Raw genomic sequence first — 22,609 nt, 5'->3', positions numbered from 1 at the left:
AAAGGGGTGGGCTCAGTGCTTCAGGGGACGGTAAAAAAACCCCTGGGGACAATTGCAGCCCACCGTAGAATAACAAAAAAAGGCTTTCTCTCCCAAGCTGCAGGACATGAGAGGCCATCTTCATAAGGCCTGAGTAGAAGACAGCAGCCCAGCCAAAATAGCCCAAAGAAGCCAAGACCAGTGGTCAGGCTTGATGCTGCAGAGGAAGGCAAAACTCTCTGGGGAACAGTGTCAATCTGCCTGGGGAAAAATTCCTTTCTGACCCCAGTGCTTGCGATCAGCTATTCCCTGAGCACATGAGCAAGACCTGCCGCCTACTTGTCCCCCAGGCTGATTCAACCCCCAGGAGGTGCTCAAGCCCTACTTTGCCTCAACCTGGAGCCATCTCAGGGGCTTCCAAGAGTGGCCACATGCCCCCGATCTAATTCACCTTGAAGACAATTCCTTCCCGTGTCTGGTAGGACACCAGTGGGTGCTCCAAAGCACTGGGAACCCTGGCAACATCTCTTCATGCCATTTCTTACAGCTGCTGACCCCTGCCTCTGCAGGGGATGGGAACAGAAAGCTCTGCAGGGCTCCTCCCAAAGGAATCCTCTTGGTCTTGCCACTGCCACCCAGCAGAGAAGGGCTGAGAGCCTTCTGGATCTTTGCATCCAGCAGCCCTATTCAGCCTCTATGTTCTTCCCTTCTCACCTGCTGAATCCTGTTACTCCAAGACTTGCCTCTGGCTTGGACGCCCCTGCCGTGCATCCTTGGTGTGCGTCCTTGAAAGCCTTCCGACGAGTGAGGTTTCCCCAGATGATGTCGAGAAACCAGAGCAGAGGAGAAGGAACTGGGTGCAGCTGAGGGCATTGTTCTTCTGGTAAACCAGCTGTCCCTTCTGCCCACTCTGCCCTCAGCACCTACTGCACTGTTGGTGTGCAGCTGCAGTGGGATTTCCTGCAGGAGAAGATGCCATGCATGTGGCCCTGGGCTTCCAGGGACCCATAGCCATGCCCAAAAGCAGGTGATTGCCGCCTATGGTGGGGCATGAGGGGAAAGGGAGAAGGAACCAGGAGAAGGGAGAGAAAGCAACACCCAGAGACTGAGTCAGAGAAACAAAACTTTATTTCCTTTTTCTTGAACTAAGGGTTGGTCGCTTCCGCCGACGGCGGGACGGCCTCTTGCAGGGCTGGGGAGGGTCCTCTGGGCCAGAGGCCCTCCTCTTCCGGAGGCGCCGGGGCCCCCCGGGCAAGTGGTCCCTGTCTTGGCCAGGAGTGGAGGGGCTGTGGGTGCAGCCCTGGCCAGAGGGACCTGCTACTGCTGCTGCCTCGTCCTGGGGCTGCTCCTGCTCTACAGGGGCAAGCAGAGATGGAGAGCGTCCAGGACTTCCACGGAGAGGGGCCTCCAACGTGCTGGTGTCCTCCTCCGCACTAGAGACTGCAGGGCCAAAGGAGGAGACCAGGCTGGGGCTGGGAGTCCTCTCACGAGAGGCAGAAGGTCCAGGGCTGGCTGGGGGGCTGTCCTGCTCCTCATCAGTATGGGAGTCCAGGAGGCCCATCTGCCGCCAGATCTGATCACTGCACCTGTCAGCAGCAACGCTGATGAGCTGGTGCACAAAAGCCTCGGTGTGGTCTTGCAGGATGGGCTGCAGCTCCCGGACCAAGGCCTCCTCGTTCAGTCCAAAGCGGCACAGATTTGCCAGGATGGTGCTCTCTGCCAGAACTTGTTCCCACCACTGGGCACTGAACAACGCCGACAGCTCCGGGTTCAGCCAGGGCAGCAGAGGCTCCAGGATTTCTGGGGACTCCTGGAAAAACCTTGCCCAGAGCTCCGAAGGGAAGCCAGCTACGTAAATAGGCATCTGCTCCTCATCCGCCTGCTCATCCGCCTGCTCATCCGCCTGCTCATCCTCCTGGTCAGCAACCACTGGGTTCGAGGGGCGTTCAAGGACTATCTCCAAAAAGTCTTCCTCTGACCGCACAGAGTAGATGATGGCGTGGATAGCCTGCCTGCAAAGGGGGCACGAGGGCATCTTCTTTGCCCAGCGCACAATGCAGCCCAGGCAGAACACGTGGAGACAGGGCATTACAGAAGCCACCTCTCCTTCAGCATCACGGCAGACGGGGCAGTTCCACGGTGTCTCCTCAGCCATGTTGCAGCAGGCTGGGGAGAGCTGAGTGCAGGAGCCGTTCCCTCTTGCTGGCGTGACACACTGCAAAATGGTCACTTGCTGTCCCAGGGAGGCAGCGGAAGTTTCCCGCACAGCCTACCTGTGCTGCTGCAAGCACTCCTCACAGTACCCGGCTGCCTGAACCAGGCAGGGCCGGGGAAATGGGCGATAATAGCTCGGGGATGAGCACTGAAAGCTGCCAATGGCAACCTCCAACGACTTCGCAGCCTTCCAGTCCTCCCGGGCACACCCGACAGGACCCCAGGCGCCAGCGAGTCTGAGCCAGGCTCTACCGGTGCCCAGTTACGGGCAGCCAGGGATGAGAGGTCACAGTCTACGGAACGGTGATGTCGCAGCCCACTGCTCCATGCCAACGCCCTCGACAACGCACCTTCCGAACCTGGGGATGTCAGAGCAGGCTTTTCACCCCCTCAGGAACATGGCATCAGGCGAAGAAATGGGCTGCATGGGCCGTGCTGTCCCATCATTCCTTCGTACCCCTCCCTCATTTGGAGTCGTCAGTCCAAGCACTTTTCTTTTAGAAGAGCAGGACTTGTTACTTTTAAGTTTGTGTGACAGGGAAGGGTGCTTTGTAAATTGGCCACGTGGGTCGGCCCACTAAAATCTCGTGCGATGACGGCCCAAGTTCTCTATTCACAGTCCTGCTTGTCTAGGCCACTGGGAGAGGCAAAGACATCCTGACATTTCAGGCCGGCCTCTGCACAAAGTTCTTACCAGTTTGGTTTTAAAGTCAGAGCTTTTCCTCTCTACAGCCTCACTGGGTCGGGGGTGATGGGCACAATGGGGTGGTCATGTAAGAGATTGGTTCATCTCTGACTTGCTACTTTGTTTTTACATTGACCGGGGCAATAAACAATTGGTAATTAGCCGCTCCGCCGATTCACAATAGGTGTTAAGGGGCACTTAAGCGCCTTGGGCAAGGCTTCTTTAAAAGTGCACAAGGGGCAATTAACCACTTCACACTAAGGAAGCTATTTCCATCAGCTGAGGTACGTGCGTGCCAAGTGTAAGTTTTGCAGGCTACCAGCAGTCTCCTCCGGAGCCCAGTGTGACTTAAGCTGGCGAACACTGACTTTAGCTCTTGGCAGGGGTGTCTTCATCGACCTAGGGCGATGTTTTCGACTGCTTGCTGGCACCCCTGGAGAGTCTCCAACAGAGAGTTGTTACGTTTTCCTGGCTTGGCAGAGCCAGCCTGCCTGGATACCAGCAGCTTAACCAATCGACATCGTGGAAAGTTCTGCCCCGAGCCAAGAGGGCTAGTGAGCGCGCAGTGGGGGGTATTTTAGGCAGTGCCCAGCGTTGTTTTTAGTCCAGTCCAGCCAGTGTTGTCCAGGGTCCCGTGCTGGCTGCTGGCCCCACTCCTCGCTCCATCCTGCTCGTGTCCCACCTGCCTGCATCTCCTGTTTGTCTTGGATCCAGTCTGCTCACCACTTCTATTCACAATGCTGCTTTTCTACACCACTGGGAGAGGCAAACACATCCTGACATTTCTAGCCAGCCTCTGCACAAAGTTCGTGCCAGGAGGAAAAGGTTAAAAAACCAACCAATCATTTATCTCCTTGGATCAAGGCCTTACCTGAGCATCCTTAGAGCCATCTCCTATGCCACTGGGAGTTGGCCTGGCTGACCCTGGGTTTTCCTGACCAGACTTTTCTTATTAATAAGCAGGATGGCATGCTTTCTTTAAAAAGATTTGTATTTCCACTGGATCCATTAATAACAGAGCCCTGTAAGCCTTGGTTCTACTATGTGTCACTGTCAGGTTTAAATCTCTGTAGGATGAGGCTACTCCTTTGCAACTGTGCATTTTTCTTTCCTACCTGATTCTTCACAAATTTGGAGACTCAGTATGCAGAGAGACTAGAACCACTGAATCAGAGAATCAGGCTGGAATAGGATTATATTGGAAAAGACCTCTAAGGCTATGGAGTCCAAATGCAAACTTAGCACTGCCAAGGCCACCTCTAAGGGACGGGCCTAAGTGCATCATCTGCAGGTCTGAGATACCTCCAGGGATGCTGACTCTACCACTACCCTGAGCAGCCTGTTCAAGTGCTTGTCAGCCATTTCAGTGAAGATATTTTCAACCATTTCAGTGAAGATATTTTTCTGCTTTTTGCTCTGGTGTTTGGAGGACACTGTACCGCCAGGTGTCAAGGAAGTATCTCAGTAGGGACAGACAAGAAGTGGGAAAGAGAGGTAGAATTGTTTGAGTGGGCATTTCTAGAGTGTACTTCCCTGGTATCAACACTGCTTATTAGACAAATCTTATTAAGCAAAAGAAAATTTCAAACGGAAAAAAAATTATTTTGACTTTGTAAAATTAAATAATATTCACAGCTTAATATTCTTTGAAGTTTGCCAAAACTTATCTGTTTCTCCCACTCCCTTCTTACTCGAAATACAAAGCTTGACAATTTAGACAATTTAAGTAATTTTATATGTGTTTTACATAAATTTACCTTTAATTCGGACACCACTTAGGAGCTTACAGAGAGAAGAGAGTGTCTGTGTATATCAGTATTGTAGTGCAATATTCTTGGATAGACTTCCCTAAGTTTAACACGTACTTATACAGTGATATTGCAACAGATACCTTGGGAAAAAAAGGGAAGAGGAAGGGAGGGAAGGGAATTATGCTGCATTTATTATTGGAAAACAGAGATAAACCAGTGAGACAGCCTGTTGGCACCTCTGAAAAGTTAACCCCCGTAATTTCTGAGGCAGAATTCTCTACTTTAGGTCTAGGGTTATCATTTCACCTTCCCAGGCAGTATCAAGCTAATAAAAATGTTAGCTTTCGTTCCACAGTTTGACTGGTGAATGGCATGAATGGTTTTAATTCATGCAGAAGTAGGAGCTGCTCCAAGAGCAGCAGTTCAGAAGTAAGTGCTCTTGGAGGATGATAGATTTCTTGCAGCAGAAGTACTCCTGTGAATTCAGTTTCCAGTTTCATGTTCTTTGCTATGCTGACCTCTAGGGAAACTTTTCTACAAAATGGTTTGCCAAAGCATTTGTGTGGGGTGCTATTGTGGCTTCAAACCAGTCACAGACCTTCTTCTTCTAGGGACCAGGCTTTTGGTGTCAGAGTAGGCCCTCACATGAAGCTGCAAGCTGTTTGCTGCTCCCTCAGGTGGTTGCAGCATGCTTGAGTGACTAAAGATCTTGGTACATTTAAGCAGGGCTCAGTCAGCAGAGGAAATGCATCCTGAGTTAAGAAATGGGGTGATTGTTCTGAATATTTGTGAACTTGGTAGTTAAAAATCTGAAAAGACCTCTGTGCTCTGAGTTTGTGGAGGGCAGCATATACTTTTCCATCCATTGATAAGAATGGATGGAATGAATGAATGAATCTGGTATCATTGAATGAATCAATGAATGAATCTGGTATCATTGAATGAATCAATGGATGAATCTGGTATCAAACACTTAAGTTCTAGCCTTATGGCTTTGGGAAGTATTTATAGTTTGCTTTCCCAAAGGAGTCAGGGTGAGTGGCAACCGTGCAAGTGTCTCCCAGCAGCAGGCAATAAGCCTGCTTTAGAAGAGAATGGGCTTTAAAGCCATGACATTTTGTTTATAACTGACTGCACTAACTCTGTCTCAGTGAAAATAGTTCTTCTCTCTTCTATCTTCTTTCCTAGAATCACAGAATGATTTAGGTTGGAAGGGACCCTAAAGATCATCTAGTTCCAACCCCTCTGTCATGGGCAGGGACACCTTCGCTACCTCAAGCTAAATTTATGGAACACTGTGACTTCCTCTTCTTTGTTATGCTAGACTAACCATGCTCCGCCAGTCTCTCCTGAAATTAAGATCTTGGTTCACTGATGATCTTTATAGCATTTTCTGCTCTTGTTGTGAATTTGCCTTTCTCTAAATAAGAATGACCAGAACAGAAACTCAGTGATGTAACAGTGATTTAAAGACAGCATTAATCTCTCTCAACCCTTCTGTGTATGACATTTCGCTGCATTGGACATTTCACTGGTAAGTCTACTTGTGTCCTGATCAACCAATACACAGGTCTTCATCCTTCTCTGTTCTTTCCAACACTTGAGTTCCCAGCTCATAGCAACATTCTTCTGGTTGGGAAGAACAGACACTGACATATTTAATCTAGCCAATTTTTCAACAGGGCCTTGGAAAACATGAATTATTGCACTTCAGTAAATAGACAATCTTAGGGCAGGATGCAAATACAGTTGCAGTAAAGAAATAGCAAAAGTAGTAATAAAAAATACTCCTGGACTAAACATGACAGTATATGTAGACACCAGCCTATATTTTGTAAAATAGAAGACGTGAAAGCATACAGTACTTCAGAGAGTAAGAATAAGATGCCTTCTAAGATTTCCACAATTATCTAAAAAAAGACCCCCAAACCCAAACTCAACCAACGAAAAAAACCCCTCAAGCTACAAATTTTAATTTCTAACTCTCTCTGTGTTTGGGGAAAATTGTACTTGTAGGAGAAAAAGCAGGTTGATACTGGAAGACTGGAAAAAAAATTCAAAGAATTCTAGATACATGTTGCCGTTCAGGAGAAAGTGAAAACTAGACAACTTTTCCCACCACCACCCCCCAAAAAACCCCCCAACCAAATAAAAATCATCCTTAAGGAGAAACGCCTTCCAAGTCAACAAACAAGCCCTGAGGAATTCTGCTGAAAAATAAAGATCCTTAAACTACTGAAAACTTTTCGTATTTCTTTTTATCTTAAAGCTTTTTTATCTTAATGCTTAATCTAGACAGTTATGCTGCAGTAGAAGGATGTTGCTAAGAACTTTTTACACATGGTGGCAAAGGCAGGACACAGAAACTTTAAAAGACAGAAGGAAGAAAGTACAACGAAAACCTTAACAAGAAAAAGAAGTGGTAACATTGCCCATGACATGTAGGAACAGTCTCCTCCTTAGTGTATGACCAGCTCAGCATCTATTTTCACCAACTGTATTATACTAACGATGGTGAACAGTTGCTCAGAACAGACTCTTGGGAGCCTTAATGTGCTTTTCCAGATATAAAAAAATATTTGAGTAGAAAATCGGCATATAAGTTGAGCTTTAAAAAAAAAAAGTTACCTAAATGTTAGCCCAAGTTTCCTCCACAGGATGGCTGTTAGGGAAGTGCTCTTCTAAGGGCTCCATTTCTAGAGCTGGCATCCAAATACTTTTGGAGCTGAGAGTATTTTGGCTAAAACGTTCCAGCTGTTTTTTCTCTAGTGTTTACCACTATTTTGATGTTCTGACCATGCAACAATACCTTGCAAGATACGAGATATCTCCAAGCAATATTCCTATGTGTCAGAGACTGAAATGGTTAATGATTTATGCATTCTAGGAGACTTTTGCAGGCTTTTGACTTTTCCTCAGATGGACAGTTGGGCCTGTCCCTCCCTCCAGTGAAGAGCCGAGCTTGCAGGCTTTTGACTGTTGCATTGTACCTCTGATGGGCAATTGAAGGTGTCGGGCCCGGGGCGGGACCTCTGATGGCCCATAGGAGCCCATCCCCCCCTCTGCCAGTCTGAAAAGGGGTGGGACCCAGGCCAGACACAGAAACTCTTGCGCGGGGCTCAGGGAGAGGTGGGAGGCTCGAGGCATGGCCCGTGACACTGCCCATGGATATAATAACTCATAACTTCTTGGAGTGTGGGGGCTTCCCTCCTTCACCCCCAGCAGATCAAGGCCACCACTTCAACTGACAGACATGGAAGTGGCAACTACCAAGTTTCATTGCTGGACCCCGTGGGTGGTGACTATAGACATCTGTCCACTCTCAGCTTTTCTTTCCCTTACTCTCCCTTAGCTTTATCCTGTCTTTCCTTTCTCGCCCTTATGCATTTTCCCCCCAGGGGTTATCCCTGTGATATATAATATAGATGACAACACCCAAAATGCTAACGTACCTGTTAAAACAAAATTATTAAAATAAACCCTACCTATATATGTTTTCAGACACCGATTATTCAATGTTGTTTCACTCTAATCCACCCCAAGGGAATTATCGATAAGAACATGGCTTACTCCTCTCCCCTTTTTCTGGGGCAGGTCGTAACACTATGACACAAGGTTTTAGCTTGTTGTGGAACAACCATCTCTTCAGAGTTCCGGTTCTCACACCACTGCAGGTGCCACTGCCAAAGTCTGATCTGGCTCTCCTTTCTCTACTATTTGCTCTTCCCCACTGAGCCTTGTGGAAACAAGTTGTAATGCATCTTGAATTTTCTGGCTCTTTGTGAAGCCAAAAATTGGCACCATGCCATCGAAGACTTCAATGCTTCTGAAGGATTTCATTCTCTATAGGGGATCTGTCTCAGGTCTGCTTTGTTACGTCAGGCAGGAATCTATGGGTTTCTATAGGTTTCCACTGTCAAATTCTATGCTGCCATCGCTTATTGGCTGACAGCTGCCAACACTGCCATGATTGTTGTTGGCAAATCCCTCCACAACCTGGTGTAGCTAATTTCCAGGCAGAGTAAACTCCCTGTCATTAGCAGCTTAGCTTCTAGTTAAGCTTCTCCGACAAGTCACGAGGCTCGGTCCACATAGAAAACACCATCAGTCCACTGCTAATGACACAAGTCCTTCAAATAACATATTCCTGCTCCAGAAGTGCCAGCTAATGCTCAGGAGTAAATTAGAAATTGCAGCCTGTTTTGCATTGTCCAGATTAGCCCTGTATAATTATCCACAGTCTCCACAGCTGCCTCTGTGAAGGGTTGTTGCCTTTCTGGGTTCTGTTTTGGGGATTTTTTTTAACATGCCAGAAGCTTGATGGTGCACTGGCTTTGCTGAGTGTGTTGTCACACATCCTGGAGAACCTCTTAGGAGTCGCTGAACATTCATTACACAGTGAGCAGTACAGGACCCCAGCAAAGCTGAGAGCAGCCTCCAGGCCACCATAGAAAGATAAGCTATTCCACAACAGCCACAGATGGAATCTGTGAGGCATGGCACATAACACAGCTCCTGGGAAGATGTGAGGCATGTTGCTACTGACCCCTACATCCTGCAGCAGTCTCACAAGGCGCAGCATATTAATAAACATGATTTGGCAAAGTATAAACATGTCACTGCCGAGGTCCGAGCAATCCTCCTTGGACAGGGACCTTCTCTCCTTTACCATCCAATGGGACACTATCAGAGAATGGAGAAAAAAAAGGTGTGGCTGTTCTGCACGTGACACTTGCCTTAAGAGAAAGCCTGAAGGAAAGGGCATGTGTATGTGTGCATAACTACAGAAATATGTAATGAATGCTTTGATGGCAACGTTTGTAAGAAATGTGAATTGGAACAGAGAGGTGATGGGTGAAGTAAAGTAACAAACTTGTGAAAGGAGGTTTGCTGGAAGCAGATGATGCACAGGACCTGGATAGAAAAAGTGCTTTTGCTTGGGTTTAGAAATGGAGAGGAAATTATTAGATTAGAGGGATTCAGGAAGCTGAAATACAACAGTGAAAAACAGGTGGGTTTTTTTGGTTTGGTTCTTTATTTTTGCACAGTTTTACAAAGACAAGTAACCAGTATGTATGTAAGCTAACTAACAACAATTAGATAGCAAGGTGGCCGGAAGACTTTTAACTCCCTAGGGAAAAACAGATTCTGCTTTCACAACGACATTTAAGATGGTATGGCAGATGCTACCAATGGAAGAAAGTCAGCCCAAGAAGGTGAGTGGAGGAACAGGCAGCAGAGTCACAGATCCAGTCCGGAAATTCAGTAAAACCATGAAAAAGCAAAAGGATAGAGAGGGCAGAAAAAGGGAAAAAAGAGCTCGAGACTTCATTACAGTAAAAAATCAGAAATCAGGAAGTTGGGAAGGAAACTTAAAATGTTCTAAGTTTGTTTCAGTACTGTAAGACAGCAAAAAAAAAAAACCAAAAACTTTTCAGGAAACAATGAAGTGGCTTCACTGTTCAGAGGTACAAATGCCTTCTAACTGGAGCGATTTTCTCCAACGGTGTAATTCAGTAGGAGCGCTCACTCCTCCCTTCCCCCTAAATCAATAAGCAGGGCCTACGCAAAATAAAAGCAGGGAAAACCACCTGGAAAGCGGGGGGTTTCCTACGCTGCCTCCCGCAGCGCCCGCCCCGCTACAGCCCACAGGATGAGTCAGGATGGAAGGGATCACACAGCGGGTCATCTGGTCCAACCCCCCTGCCCAAACAGGATCATCCTGGAGTACATTGCTCAGAGTTGTGTCCAGACAGTTCTTGAGTATCTCCAGTGAGAGAGACTCCACAACCTCTCGGGGCAACCTGTTCCAGTGCGCCGTCACTCGCACAGTAAAGAAGCTCTTCCTCATGTTCAGGTGGAACTCCTGTGCATCAGTTTCTGCGCGTTGCCTTTAGAGAGCGCTGATGGCAGAGACACGGAGAGCCGCGGAGGACGCGCAGTGCCGTCAATCGCTTCGTTCAAGGCCCTCCCCCCCGGCCGCCGCCATCCTCGCCCCCTCCCGCCGCCCGCGGGGCGGGCACGGCGCAGTTCTCGCGAGAGCCGCACGGGACGGACGGGGGAGAAGGAGAGGTGAGATCTCGCGAGAGCGAGCGGTTCTCGGGCATGCGGGTGAAGGCGGTGGCGCCGCGCGCGATTGGCGGGCCGCGCTCCCCCTCCCCCGCGCGCCGCCGGCTCCGCGCATGCGCCGCGCGGCGCCGGCCCGTGTCCGTGTTTCCCCGCTGCGGGTGTCACCGCGCGATACCGTCGAGCCCGCGTCAGCGCCCCGGGCACCGCCACCGCCACCTGCGGGCCCCGCCGGGCACGATCCGCGGGAGCGGAGCCGCGCAGCGCCCCGGACGCCCTGCCCGGGGGCGGCCCGGCCCAGCCTGACCCCGCTGCCCTGCCGGGCAGCGCCTGAGGGAGGAGGAGGCGGCCCCGCGGCCCGCGCCCGGTGTCCGTGTCCCCGGCCGCGGCCCAGGATGGAGTAAGGAGGAGCCGCCGCCGCCGGGAGACACTTCCGCGTTGCGGGAGAGGCCGCGCCGGCCTGCGGGGCGCTCCCGGTGCCGCTCCGCCGCTGCCGACTCGGGCAGCGCCCCCAGCCCCGGCCCGACTCCGTATGTACTGGCGGGGCCCCATGTGAGGCGGGCGGGCGGTGCGGGAGCGAGCGAGGCCCCGGCGCGGCCGCAGGGGTCGGTCCCGGTGCGGGTCCCCATGGCGCCCTGAGCGCGGCGGCGGCGGGTTCCTGGGCCGCGCCCTCGGCCGTGAGCGAGCTCGATGCCGAGCACCTCGGACGCGGCGGCCGGCGGGAGCGGGGGCAGCCGGGGCTGGGGCAGCGGCGGCAGCGCGGCGGTGGAGGCGGCGGCCGACAAGAAGCGGCTGCACCACCGGAGGCGGAAGCGCTTCGCGGCCCAGCCGCAGCCGCCGCCGCCGGCCCCGCACCCGCTGCTGTTCCCGCTGCTGCAGCCGCCGCTCCTGCAGCCCCCGCTGTTGCAGCCACCGCTGCCGCCGCAGTCCCTGCTCTTCCTGGCGGCCACCGGCGCCTCCTCTTGCTGCGGGGACGGCGGGGAGCGGAAGCGGCCGCGGGGCAAGCGGCGCTCGGGTTCCCGGCACAAGCGGCGGCGGGGCCGCGGCGGCGGCGGGGGCGGCGGGGGCACCCAGGAGGCGGAGAAGCGGCGCAGTAGCGGCGGGCTGAGCACGCTGGTGGAGGAGTACGACGACGTGAGCTCCCAGTCCGAGGGGCTGCTGGGCGGCGGTGCGGCCGGCGGGGGCAGCGGTGGGGGCAGCCCGGACTCCTCGTCGGGCGGCGGGACCCAGCGGCAGCGGAGCGAGGCGGAGAGGAGCGGCCGGTCCCGTCGGGAGCACCGCGGTAGCAGCGGGCGCTCCAAGGAGCGGCACCGGGAGCACCGCCGGCGCGGCGAGGACAAGGCGCAACAGGAGGGGGCGGCGGCGCCGGGCCGCGGGGCACCCGAGCCCTCTTCGTCGTCCTCCAAGTCCCGCAGCCGCCACAACCACACCGGGAGCCAGGACCGGGAGGGACTCAAGAGCACCAGTGGCGGCGGCAGCGACAGCCGCAGGAAGGGCTCCCTCGCCTCGCCCAGCAGCGGCAGGAAAGAGCGGGAGAGCAAAGCGCATCGGAGCCGGACTAAAGCCGCCAAGGAGCCGCCGTCGGCTTACAAGGACCCGCCGAAGGCTTACCGGGACGACAAGCCTGAGCCCAAGGCGTACCGGCGGCAGCGCTCGTCGCCCAGCCCCGGGCGGGATGACAGCCCCCCGCTGCACCGCTCCTCGCAGAGCCAGCGCGGCCGCAAGTCGCTCAGCCCGGTGAGCGCCCGCTCACCACTCAGCCCCTACAGCCGCCGCCGCTCCCCCAGCTACAGCCGGCACAGCTCCTACGAGCGCGGCGGGGATGTGTCACCCAGCCCCTACAGCAGCTGGCGCCGGTCGCGGAGCCCCTACAGCCCCGTTATCCGGTGAGTCCGGGCCGGGGTGGGGCGGGAAGGGGGCTCGGTATGTGGAGGAGGGGATGCAGGGCTGGGATGCAGGGAAGGTCTGAGAAGTGTGCATTCAGCAACAGTTTTGCCCTCTTGCTGCCAGAAAGCTGGGGCGGGGGGAAGGGTAGAGGGACAAGTACAAAGATCTTCCTGTCTTGTCTCTTGGGGGTAAACGGAGACGCGGTTGCCTGTGTCTGTAACACTTCTGCGTCTAGTTTCTCTCCGTGGGAGACCACCTAGCTGGAAAAAGGCTTTTAAATGTAAAAAGGGCACGAGAACATTCTCGGATTATAGTGACTGAAGGAAGATGCTTCTTGGAGGACAGGTTTTCTGAAGGACCAATTTTGATTTTTAAATCTTTACTTATAGAGTACAGACATTCTCTGGTACGTTTTTATGTATCCTATTGCCCCGTAAAATAGGATTTATATTAAATATATTTGGTTTTGGTTTAATTCCCACTAATCTAAAGAGAGAACAAGTTTACAGGTAGTTTGTGTTTACAAGTGTTTCTTGTTCTTTTTAGAAGTCTACAGAAAGACTTAAACTCTGTGTTTTGCTAGGAAAACGAGTCAATGTCAAGATGTGTTAAATTGTCTTTTGTGCTATACACAACCAATGAAAATAAATGTAAAGCTTTTTTTCTAGTAAGGTTGTGTACATGAATGTATTGGAGCGTGTTTGCAAATAATTTTTTTTTCAGTTAGTGGGAACTCAGGGTGTAAAAGTCAGCATTGTGCGATTTTGAATTTTATACGGAGAGGAAATGTGAGCTGTATGTTTCTAATCAGATACAAACTGTGTGGTGGAATTAAAGCTCTTCAGAATATTTTAAACTGCATCAAAGTCCACTGAGAATTTAAAGTACTTGCTCAGTATGTGTTTATAACTGAAGATTTTTATTCCTATATTGGAATCCTACTGTTGCCTCATTGTTTATAGGTTTACTTAAATTTATGTCTGGACTTTTAATTTTAAATACATCAAGCAACTTGTCGTTCTACCGGCAAAAATTTTGTTTACAAGGCATTACCTTACTTACAAGGCAGTTACCACTTGTCTGGGAGCTGTTCTCTGGTGTTTGTAATGAGTACTTTGTGTTGGTTTGCATTTGGGGTGTCCTGCAGTGTATCCAGGGAACAAGCTGAAGCTGTTCTTGTGTTTCACTGGCTGTTGGTAGGGTCTGCTGTCCTGGGTGCGCTGTTTAAAGAGCGAAGTAACAAAGCTGTGTCCTACTTTGTTCAGAGAGAGGGAGAACAGAGGTGCCTTGGGATAAAAATAGTGATTGTTTTAAGGTGTGGTTGTATGAAACAGTTTTGTATACGAAGTGTTTCAAGCAATGTAATTGCTCTGAAAACCAGCATGTTGTTCTGTGAGAGCCTGTTATAAGTGGTTAAGGATACACTTTCAAAATTATTTTAATAATAGCATATTTGGAATATTATCTGCATAGCTTGATTTAAATGTTCAAGGAATCAGATTATTTTTTGTAGTTTCTTATATCCTGGAATAAGAAAGCTAATAACGATGAGCAAAATTATGTACATGAGGTTTGCCTTTAGGAATAGCTGTATTAGTCACGTTGACAGCCCAGTTAAGCTTAGGGTTCTGTCTTGTGCCCAGACTGATCAGTTTGTAGCAGAGTTTTGTAGGAGGATTGTGTTTCTTTTTTTTCTGTTGGGCCTGTGATTTTGAAGCATGAGAGTTTAAATGTCCTGATTTTTCTATTGACTCTGTGGTGAGCAAATCTTTGAGCTGCAGATCTGTTCCTAGGAGTTAGCTATGTGACTTCCCACCTTCCTTCCTCCCTCCAGTTAAACTGTAATTTGCATCCAGTTTTTAACTGCTTACAGATAAATTACTTGTTGACAAATGCAGACTGTCGGGTTTACAGGAGAGGTATTAGAATGGCTGAGTGAAAATGAGAGGTTGCTGTATGTAGAAAGAAATGTTGGTCTGTCCCAATGGGGCATTCATTGCAAAAATATAATTTTCACAGAAAACAAAATAAACTGAAAGTGTGAAGATTAACTCAGGTGTTCATTATGTTTACTAGCTGTGGAGAAAACAAAGCTAGTGGGTGTTTTTTTTTGCTCCCATACAGCTATTCCACACTATGTGTACTGCAGTGGCAATAGGGAAATAAAGATGGAAGCTTTTTATGCTTTTGTTTCAACCACTGAAAACTATATCATGATCATTTTTAGCTGGACTCTGTGATACTACAACCGAAATGCTGAACGTTTTTGCTGTCTTGTTTAAGATATAGTGGACTTAGACTTGATAGAATATTACAGTTTCATGAAGGCAACAGCTTCTTAACAGCACCTGTCGTCTTCATCTGGATGATTTAAAGACTTAATTCTGGGCTTGTATCCAGCTGTAATGATGTCAGGACAGTAAGAACTTTGTATGTGACTGAGTATTCCAGCCTGCAAGTCTTTTTGCTCTTTTCATTCTATGTCTCATATATGTCTTCTCTGATGTCATGTAAATTTAGTTATTTTGGGGTGTAGAAAATAAGAAGGAAGTATTTCTAGCACACTTGGAAAGCTCGTGTTTCGAGTGCTGTTTTTTCATCTGGATGTCTGAGCTGCTTAGAGAGAAACTTCTAGTAAACAGCTGAAGAGAAAAGTGAAGTCAGCTTTACTCATTTGCAGCAGCAACAGTGCACTTGAGTGAATTGATGTTTGAATTGTAGCAGTGAACTCTGACTACTGTCTTTAGGTGATGTTGCCTGGATGTGGGTTCTGAAGAGAAGCAAAGACAATGGATCTGCGTTCCACACTTGGTGAATTCTTTTTGAATGGCAAACTAATTGCCTTTTCCATTGTAATAGCAGGAAAAAATTGTGGTTTGGACAAACTGAATGTTTGAGCTGTTTTGACTTGTCTGACAAAACTTCTTTACTTGCTGCTGATGGATTTGTATTACTGTTTTTTCTTATGGAGAGAGTAACACAGATGTTCTAAAGCAGCACATGCATATTTTCAAAATGGAAATTCTTCTAAAAATATGAGGCATTTATTTCTCTAATGATAAGCTGGTTAAAAAAAAAATTCACAACCAAAACCCATGGTTGACAAAATAAGCAGACACAGTCTGTCGCTTCCTACAATTTCGTCCTAAACTAGTTTTCAGAGAACTATGTTTTGTAACTTCAGTCAGGTCATATGTTATGTGATCACACATTTAATTCAGTTAGCAGTACAGATGAATAATCACATTTTTCCAAATTTGGATACACCTACCCATCTGCTTAGATGAAAGTAAGTAGGTGGGGCACTACTAGCATAGTACTACTGTGTGTATGGATGTTTCTTATAGGAAAGATACAGATTTCTTTCCTTTTTGGTACTATAGAGCCATCTCAGTCTCTCCTGGTAGCTAGTCTGTATAGTGAGGCTCTGCAAAATGTGGATGATTTATATGCAAAACCACAACAAGCATAGGAAGACAGTAAAATAGATATTCAGCTACTAAATGCCTACTCCATGGAGAAGGCATGGTTTCACACACTGATGTGAAAATAACTTTGAATCCAGTAATTCTACTACTTCTGAACTTGAAAGGAGTAAGAGACAGTTTGACTTTTTTCTCCCCCTTGAGTGGTGGGAATAAGATTTTTTTTTACTTAAAACTCTAATTTTGTTTAGCAAACCTGTATTTTGCAGAATTTAAAATGGGACACTGTATGTTTTCACTGTTCGGAGTAGCTAATTTTTCCAGTGAATATTGAAACTCCCACTCTTTTTCTTATTCTGAATTTATTAATATTTGTTTTGTTAATTAACAGTGGCCTTTGCCTTTTGCCCCAGCCACACTGATGTGTTTTTCCTTTTCCTGGTTGGTGCTGCTTCTTTCCTTATTGTGGCAAGGGACCTCATTTGACAATTTAACTTCAGACGTGTTTAGAACACAGTTTTTGAGTTGACGTTTTACTGGTTGATTTTTTCTTTTTTTGGTAGGCCAAGTTCTCATTTGAAAATATAGAGTTATAAAGCAGGTTTAAGAAACAAGTAAAAGCCAAGCTCAGAGTTTTCTTGTATTCCTTTGCTGTATGTATTGGAGACCCTTTTAAAGATTTACGGTTTGAATCAATAAGGGAAGTTATATAGTCTTTGTGTAGAAAGCAGCTGAGGTAGGTGGTTGGTTGCAGAGCTGCCTAGAATGTAACCTTGAGCTAGGGGCTAGAGAAAATAAATAGAATTAATTAATAAGGTTTCAAGTGAAGTAATACTATTACTGTAAGGGCTTAAAGAAGTGAATTGTATGTTTGCCATGGAAAAGCTATACTCTGGACTAAAATGTTTTGTCAAGGTGGTTTATGTCAGTGAATGATTATAAATGTCTTGGAAGATTTGCAGTGAAGCCAGTTGATTAATTTAGGTCTCCCTTTTCAAATACAGTATGACCTTGCCATGCAGTGGAAGTTGGCAGTGCTTAGTCAGTAGTCCAGCATTAACTGCTGGTAAATGAAAGAGCTGGGCTCACCAGAGCAGTGGTTGTTTTAACCTCCTTTAGACTGTTCGGTTTCTTGTTTTCCCCTTCATATTCTCATTAATCCCTTTGTGTTATGCCTTGTCAAAAGGTTACTGACAAAGTTATTTCCCTTATTCAACTTCATGGGCCCTAATGTATTCTGAGTACAATATTGTGTGCATTTAGGTAACAGCCAGTGTAGCTGGCTACCAGCATTTTGGATTTAGCTTGCTCTTACAGCAGTTAAGAAGAAAAAAGGTTTTCAAGTTTACAAACATGAGAAGATAACACATGACCTTTCTGATTTCTTAATAAAATGTAACTTTTCTTGGTAATAAAAATCAAAGGAGTATTGGAATGGGACAGAAAGAAGCACGTAAAAAAGCAGCAAGGCAAGAAGCACCTAGTAATCTGACATGTGTAACTGTTGTTTTTCTTTCCTCTGTGCTTGCAAATATCAAGATAGTAAAATACAGCACTCTAACATGCTATTTTGAATTCTTTCATTCTGTACTTGAGAATGTGATTTTTACATCAGTAGACTTTCTTCTTTGTTAAATTCATTAATAAATTGACTCTTTGGTGATTGATTAGTGAGCCAGTGAAGCCTAGAATGTTGCCTTAAGGAAGGAGGAACATGGGAACAGTTTTGAATCTTGTAACTTTGACAATAATAATAGCACTTTGATCTCTTAAATTTTTTTAATAAAGTGACTAACTATGTTGTATTAAGCAGAGAAAAAAATAAATACCTGTTTGTTTTATGGAAACTAGGGTACTGGGCAAAAAAAAAACCTAAAAAGAAAGAATTGTGATCCCTAAATCATCTTATTTTTTTTTTTATCTTTGAGGGGAGAAAAAAAAGTCATTCTTTTTGTTGTTTGAAAAGTGGAGAAAAGCAGTGCTGAGTTTTGGGTTAAGGGTAACTTGCATCCTAGTGCTTTCTTACTTTATCACTTTCTTTAAATCTACCTCTTCTTATACGTGTTTTGTAGATAATGTCTTAAACTTTTTTTTCTGTTTTCATTTTACAGCTACGCATAATATTATGTAGTTTCTTCCATTTCCCTTTGCAGCTGATCTAGCTGTTGTCTCTAGGGAAGAAAAAAAAGCAACCTTAGAACTTCATTAGTCCTAGTGATACTTAGGGTCTCTAGGCAAATTGTTTGGTTTTTTTTTTTCTTTTTCTCTCTCCATATATAAAAACATATTGAAATCTGCATATGGTTCAGAAGGGGTTTTATGAATGTCAAGGGGCCTGGCAGTTCTCTCTGTAGGGATCTAGACCTTTGTGAAATGAATTCAAGATGCTCATAGGGGACTGGCAATGGCTGTGTGTGGCAAAAGTAAGTGAGGCAGAACTTCTGGGTGCAAATAGGGAGAAGCATCGAAGGAAACCTACCTGAAATGGTGGCTTCTTAGTAGTCTGTCCCCATGTGTGTTACTGGCAGATGCTTTTGTTTAAGAGAGTGGGAAGTGACCTTTAGGTTTAGTGCACTTCCTGATCTCTCCGTACTTGGGGAAGACAAGTTTCAATTGCACTGTTAGATTTATTCGCTGTTTGCAGCACAACTGTAGCCACTGTTCTTCTGTTCCATTTTACTGTGTTAAAAACAAGCTGCTGACTAAATATGAAATAGTTGGTGATGAATGTCAGATAATGCATTTTATATGTATGTGTATGCACACACGCACATTTAACAGCAACCTGCTAGAAGATTTAGAGAGGACTGTGTATTTCAGATGTCTCTAGTGGTGTTTTTTCAGGGTCCCAGTAAGTGATCTTGTTAAATGGCGGACACTGGCTGTTGTGTGAGCCCATTTCTGTGCTGTTAAGACTGCATCTTTTAAGTCACATGAATCTTAGCTCTGAACAGAGCAAACTGTCTGGTTTTATTATGTATAAGGCAATATTTCTCCACTCTAAGCGCTGTATAAGCATGTAAACATATCCATATTTTTGGATTTATGCCATTTTTATAGATGGAAACTTGTACATAAGTTGTCTAGCCTGGGAGATTCTACTGGGACTTTTGAACTACATAGATGAAAGTGAGAGTTGAGTGTTTGAAAGACCATTAGGCTTCTGAAAACAGCAGATTTTATCATTGTGACTTGAATAACTAGCACTTTGACAAATCTACTTTTTACTTAAGATTCAGCATTTGTCTATTTAGTTAATGTTTTCACTGTAACTCTCTTGGGTTTAGCCCAGTGGATTAGGTACAACAGGGGATTCTTGCTAAGGTGTTTGGGATGCCACAGGAAGTTTCAGTTTATTATTAGCACAGACATGAACTATGTAGTATAACAATTATTTTTTCCTGACAGAACCAGTGAAAAAGTTTTGGGAAAATTCAACCAGTGCAGAGATTATAATCAGTCAGCATATTTGATAACTAGGCTGCTATCATTTTGATATGCTGTTAAGGGCTGTAATAACTATTGGGACTGAAACTAAGCAAATACACATGCATACAAATATTTGTCTTCCATATTTGCTGTCTCTATACATGAAAAAGTATGCAGTTGTCATTTGGGGTGTGAAACCCAGGATGCAGAATGGTTAGTATGTGTGGGTTTTTTTCTGAGCTTGCATAAATCCACGTTCATGTCCCAGACTTTCTTGACTATTGGTAAAATACAGACATGAATCCACTGTGAATTCTTGGCTTCCTTACATGTTTGTTTTCGAAGAAAGTATAAAATTTTAAGTTATTTTTTGGCCTAGCTTTCTAAAACTGTCTCTTCCTCACCAAGTTACGGTAGCTGATCAGGTGATCAAATCACTTTTCACTAATTTGAACAGATTTTTTCATTTTATCCTTAGTAATGAACTAAATGAACCTGTTTTATTTTGTACCAAAGTTGAACAGAAATAGTCTTAGAATCAGGCATAGTTTCTCACCAACTGCATTGTTTTAAACTGCTACGTCTCTTTTCAAGTGCGTGTGGAAATACATCCATGTTTCTGTTTGTTACATTGATTACTATCTTAATATTAGACACTGATCAAAACAAACAAGAAACCCAAAATTATACTTATAAAGGAAACAGATTTTGAAACTTTTAGGGCATGTTTTGAATTTGGTACAGGTTGCAGTGCAGTCCTTGGGATAGAGGTTATGTTCCACTGATAATGGGAGCAAGTGTCAGTTTAAATAGCTGATTTATGAACAAGATATACAAGCAAATGTTTTCCAAGACAGGTCAGTGACGTCCTTGCAAATGATGGACCATTTATAAGAGGTCAGTTTAGGGGATTATTAGCTTGTGCTTGATGCTGGAGAAATATAATTATACTGATTCTACAGCGGGTGCAGATCTGTAGCTGTAACACTTCTTGAGACTGTAATTCCCCTCTGAAAGTCAGACAACAGTGTGAGGAGAGAGCTCGCGCATTTGAAGTGCGTGTATTTTATGCATTGTATCAGCCCTCCCTTTTTATTCCTGCTACCCCATCTTAACTCTGTATAAAGAAACTTTGTACCTTTTTACTTTTACTCCTCTTTGGCCAAGCCTCTGAAAATTTTCTGTGGTATTTAGTACTTAGATTTTCAAAACAATAATGAAAAAATACTTTTGGCAAAATGGTTCATAAAGGAGCAGGAGTTATCAAGGGAATTTTTCTGATCAATATTATGATTTTATTCGGTGTATGTTAGACGTGGACATAAATACTTCTTTACTGAAGTGAACCAAACGCTAAATTTTTGTTGAGAAGATTATTATTTTGTTATTACTATTACTATTTGTCATTGTTACCCTGCTGTGCCAGAAAATCCTATAAAAGCTACTTCCTGGCATAGAATTGAACTGTGCTAGTTTCCAAGAGTTGTCTTCATCTGCGATTTGATTTTTTTTTTTCCTTTCAAGAGTCTCTAGCAATTTGGATCAATCTCAGTTTTACCTACAGAATTTTGAAGTTTGTGCTTAGTGCATACACATTGTTTTCAGTCACTTCTTGATTGATCTCAGTGGCTTTTTATGAAGACTGTTAAGAGTTCCTGCGTTATAAAAAGAAAAGAGTGTAAGTTTGGAAATCAGTAAATATTGCACACGAAATAGAATTATTATTGTACTAGCTTAAATATTTGTTCAGTTGAAGCATTGAGATGTAACTTCATGTTTTGATAATTAGAACTGAATTAATTTGTCACTAAAATTAAATCGTATATGGGGTGAATAGTCCTGAGCATAAGGATTGTAGTTGGCTTCCTCTTTGTTTGTGTATTGGGGTTTCTTTGTTTGTTGGTTTGGTCTGGGGTTTTTTGTTTATTTTTGTTTTGGCAACCTCCATACAGTGGTGCTATCTTTTGAACTCTGAAATTTATCTGTCTCCAGGAAGTCTTATTTTTGCTATTGCTTGATACTTTTTCCTTTGTCCAGCTGATGAATACTGTTTTTTTAATCCTGATTATATGTTTTTCTCCCCTACAATTGATTAGCAAAACAGATCTCCATCAAACTTTAATCAAGAAAATACTTGTAAATCTGATTAATATCCTTGCCATCCTTGGTATGGTAAAATGGATTAAACCCTCTGCATTTAATTTCATTTATTTCATAATATTTCTGTGTAGTAGCAGTGGATTAGGCTACTTTACTTGTTCCCTGCCTTTCACCTCAATTAATTTTTTTCCCTTTACATTTAAATGAAGAACTGACTCAGAACTACTACTAGGCAAATTAAGATATTTTGAAATTTTGAATGAAAAAGTCATTCATATTAAACGGTATTTTTGGACATTAAAAGTTTACTTTTCTAACTGTTAAGATTGCCCCACACACACCTGCCCTCATTCTAGGTTGTTCTCTTGATATGATTTTGTAGATAGTTTAAATATTTTTTCTTTCTATTAGTTTCTGCATTCAGATGCTGTTATAACATAGGCTCATTTGTGGATTACCTTTGCTTATCATAATGCTTATCAGTAGGTGTAACAAGTATTAGGTTCTTGTGTTTTTGGGGGGGCTTCTGTTTACTTTTTTTTTTAAAGTGTACAATTAGATTTCAAAAAAGGAAAGCTAAGATTTATTGCTGTCTTTCAGTTAGTTATATTGTAGCCCTTAGTATTCAGTTTTTTCAATTGACTTATTTTAATTACGTTTATGAAAGTGAAAATTAAGAAGTTCCTACAATTACTGGTTCAGTGCTGTGTTTACATTTCTCTTTCTGTTGTAAAATTAATTTAATTTGGTTGAACTCTGATTATGTAGTCAACTGAATTTTCCTCAAATACTGCATATACTAAAGGTGTTTGTAAAAGTTGCATAGGATGAGATTTTCTTAAAGGAGAAAAATATCTCTAAGTAGCGAGGAAAAAAGAACAATCCTTATATAGGTATTCTTGTATTTCTCAGTTTTGTAACAGGAGAAGCTACATCGAAGAAAGTTGTAATATTTTCTAACAACCTGTTTAGGTGTAAAATTTTCATTGATTAACCATAGATTTTTATTTTTTTAATGCATGGTCTTTCCTATTTAGTAGACTTCTGTTTATTCGACAGCATGGTGATAATGG

General features: G+C 45.1%; 2 protein-coding genes across 8 annotated transcripts in view; one reads left to right on the top strand and one right to left on the bottom strand.

Annotated features, from left to right (window-relative positions):
• Positions 1–1,105: 1,105 nt before the first annotated feature.
• Positions 1,106–2,629, bottom strand: LOC113953119 (E3 ubiquitin-protein ligase Topors-like). The gene is made up of 2 exons (XM_027655904.1): positions 2,253–2,629; positions 1,106–2,145 (listed from the first exon to the last, which is right to left on the bottom strand). The coding sequence occupies exon 2, from the start codon at positions 2,132–2,134 to the stop codon at positions 1,106–1,108; it is 1,029 nt and encodes a 342-aa protein (XP_027511705.1). The 5' UTR covers positions 2,135–2,145; positions 2,253–2,629.
• An 8,686-nt stretch (positions 2,630–11,315) lies between these two features.
• The window catches only part of CDK13 (cyclin dependent kinase 13), a 47,646-nt gene continuing 36,352 nt past the window's right edge, over positions 11,316–22,609 (top strand). For 5 of the 7 annotated variants that reach the window (XM_027655979.1, XM_027655975.1, XM_027655978.1 and 2 more), the window contains exon 1: positions 11,318–12,581. In XM_027655979.1, coding sequence (XP_027511780.1) covers positions 11,386–12,581 — 1,196 coding nt within the window. In that variant the 5' untranslated portion in view covers positions 11,318–11,385. Of the gene's footprint in view, positions 12,582–22,609 lie in introns of all 7 variants that reach the window. The other 2 variants (XM_027655976.1, XM_027655980.1) reach the window with 2 other exon arrangements.

This window comes from Corapipo altera, unplaced genomic scaffold, assembly GCF_003945725.1.
Source record: "Corapipo altera isolate COAL_440 unplaced genomic scaffold, ASM394572v1 59, whole genome shotgun sequence".
Lineage (NCBI taxonomy): Eukaryota > Metazoa > Chordata > Aves > Passeriformes > Pipridae > Corapipo > Corapipo altera.
The sequence above is the reverse complement of the archived record's forward strand: the minus strand, read 5'-3'. Positions and strand labels throughout refer to the sequence as shown.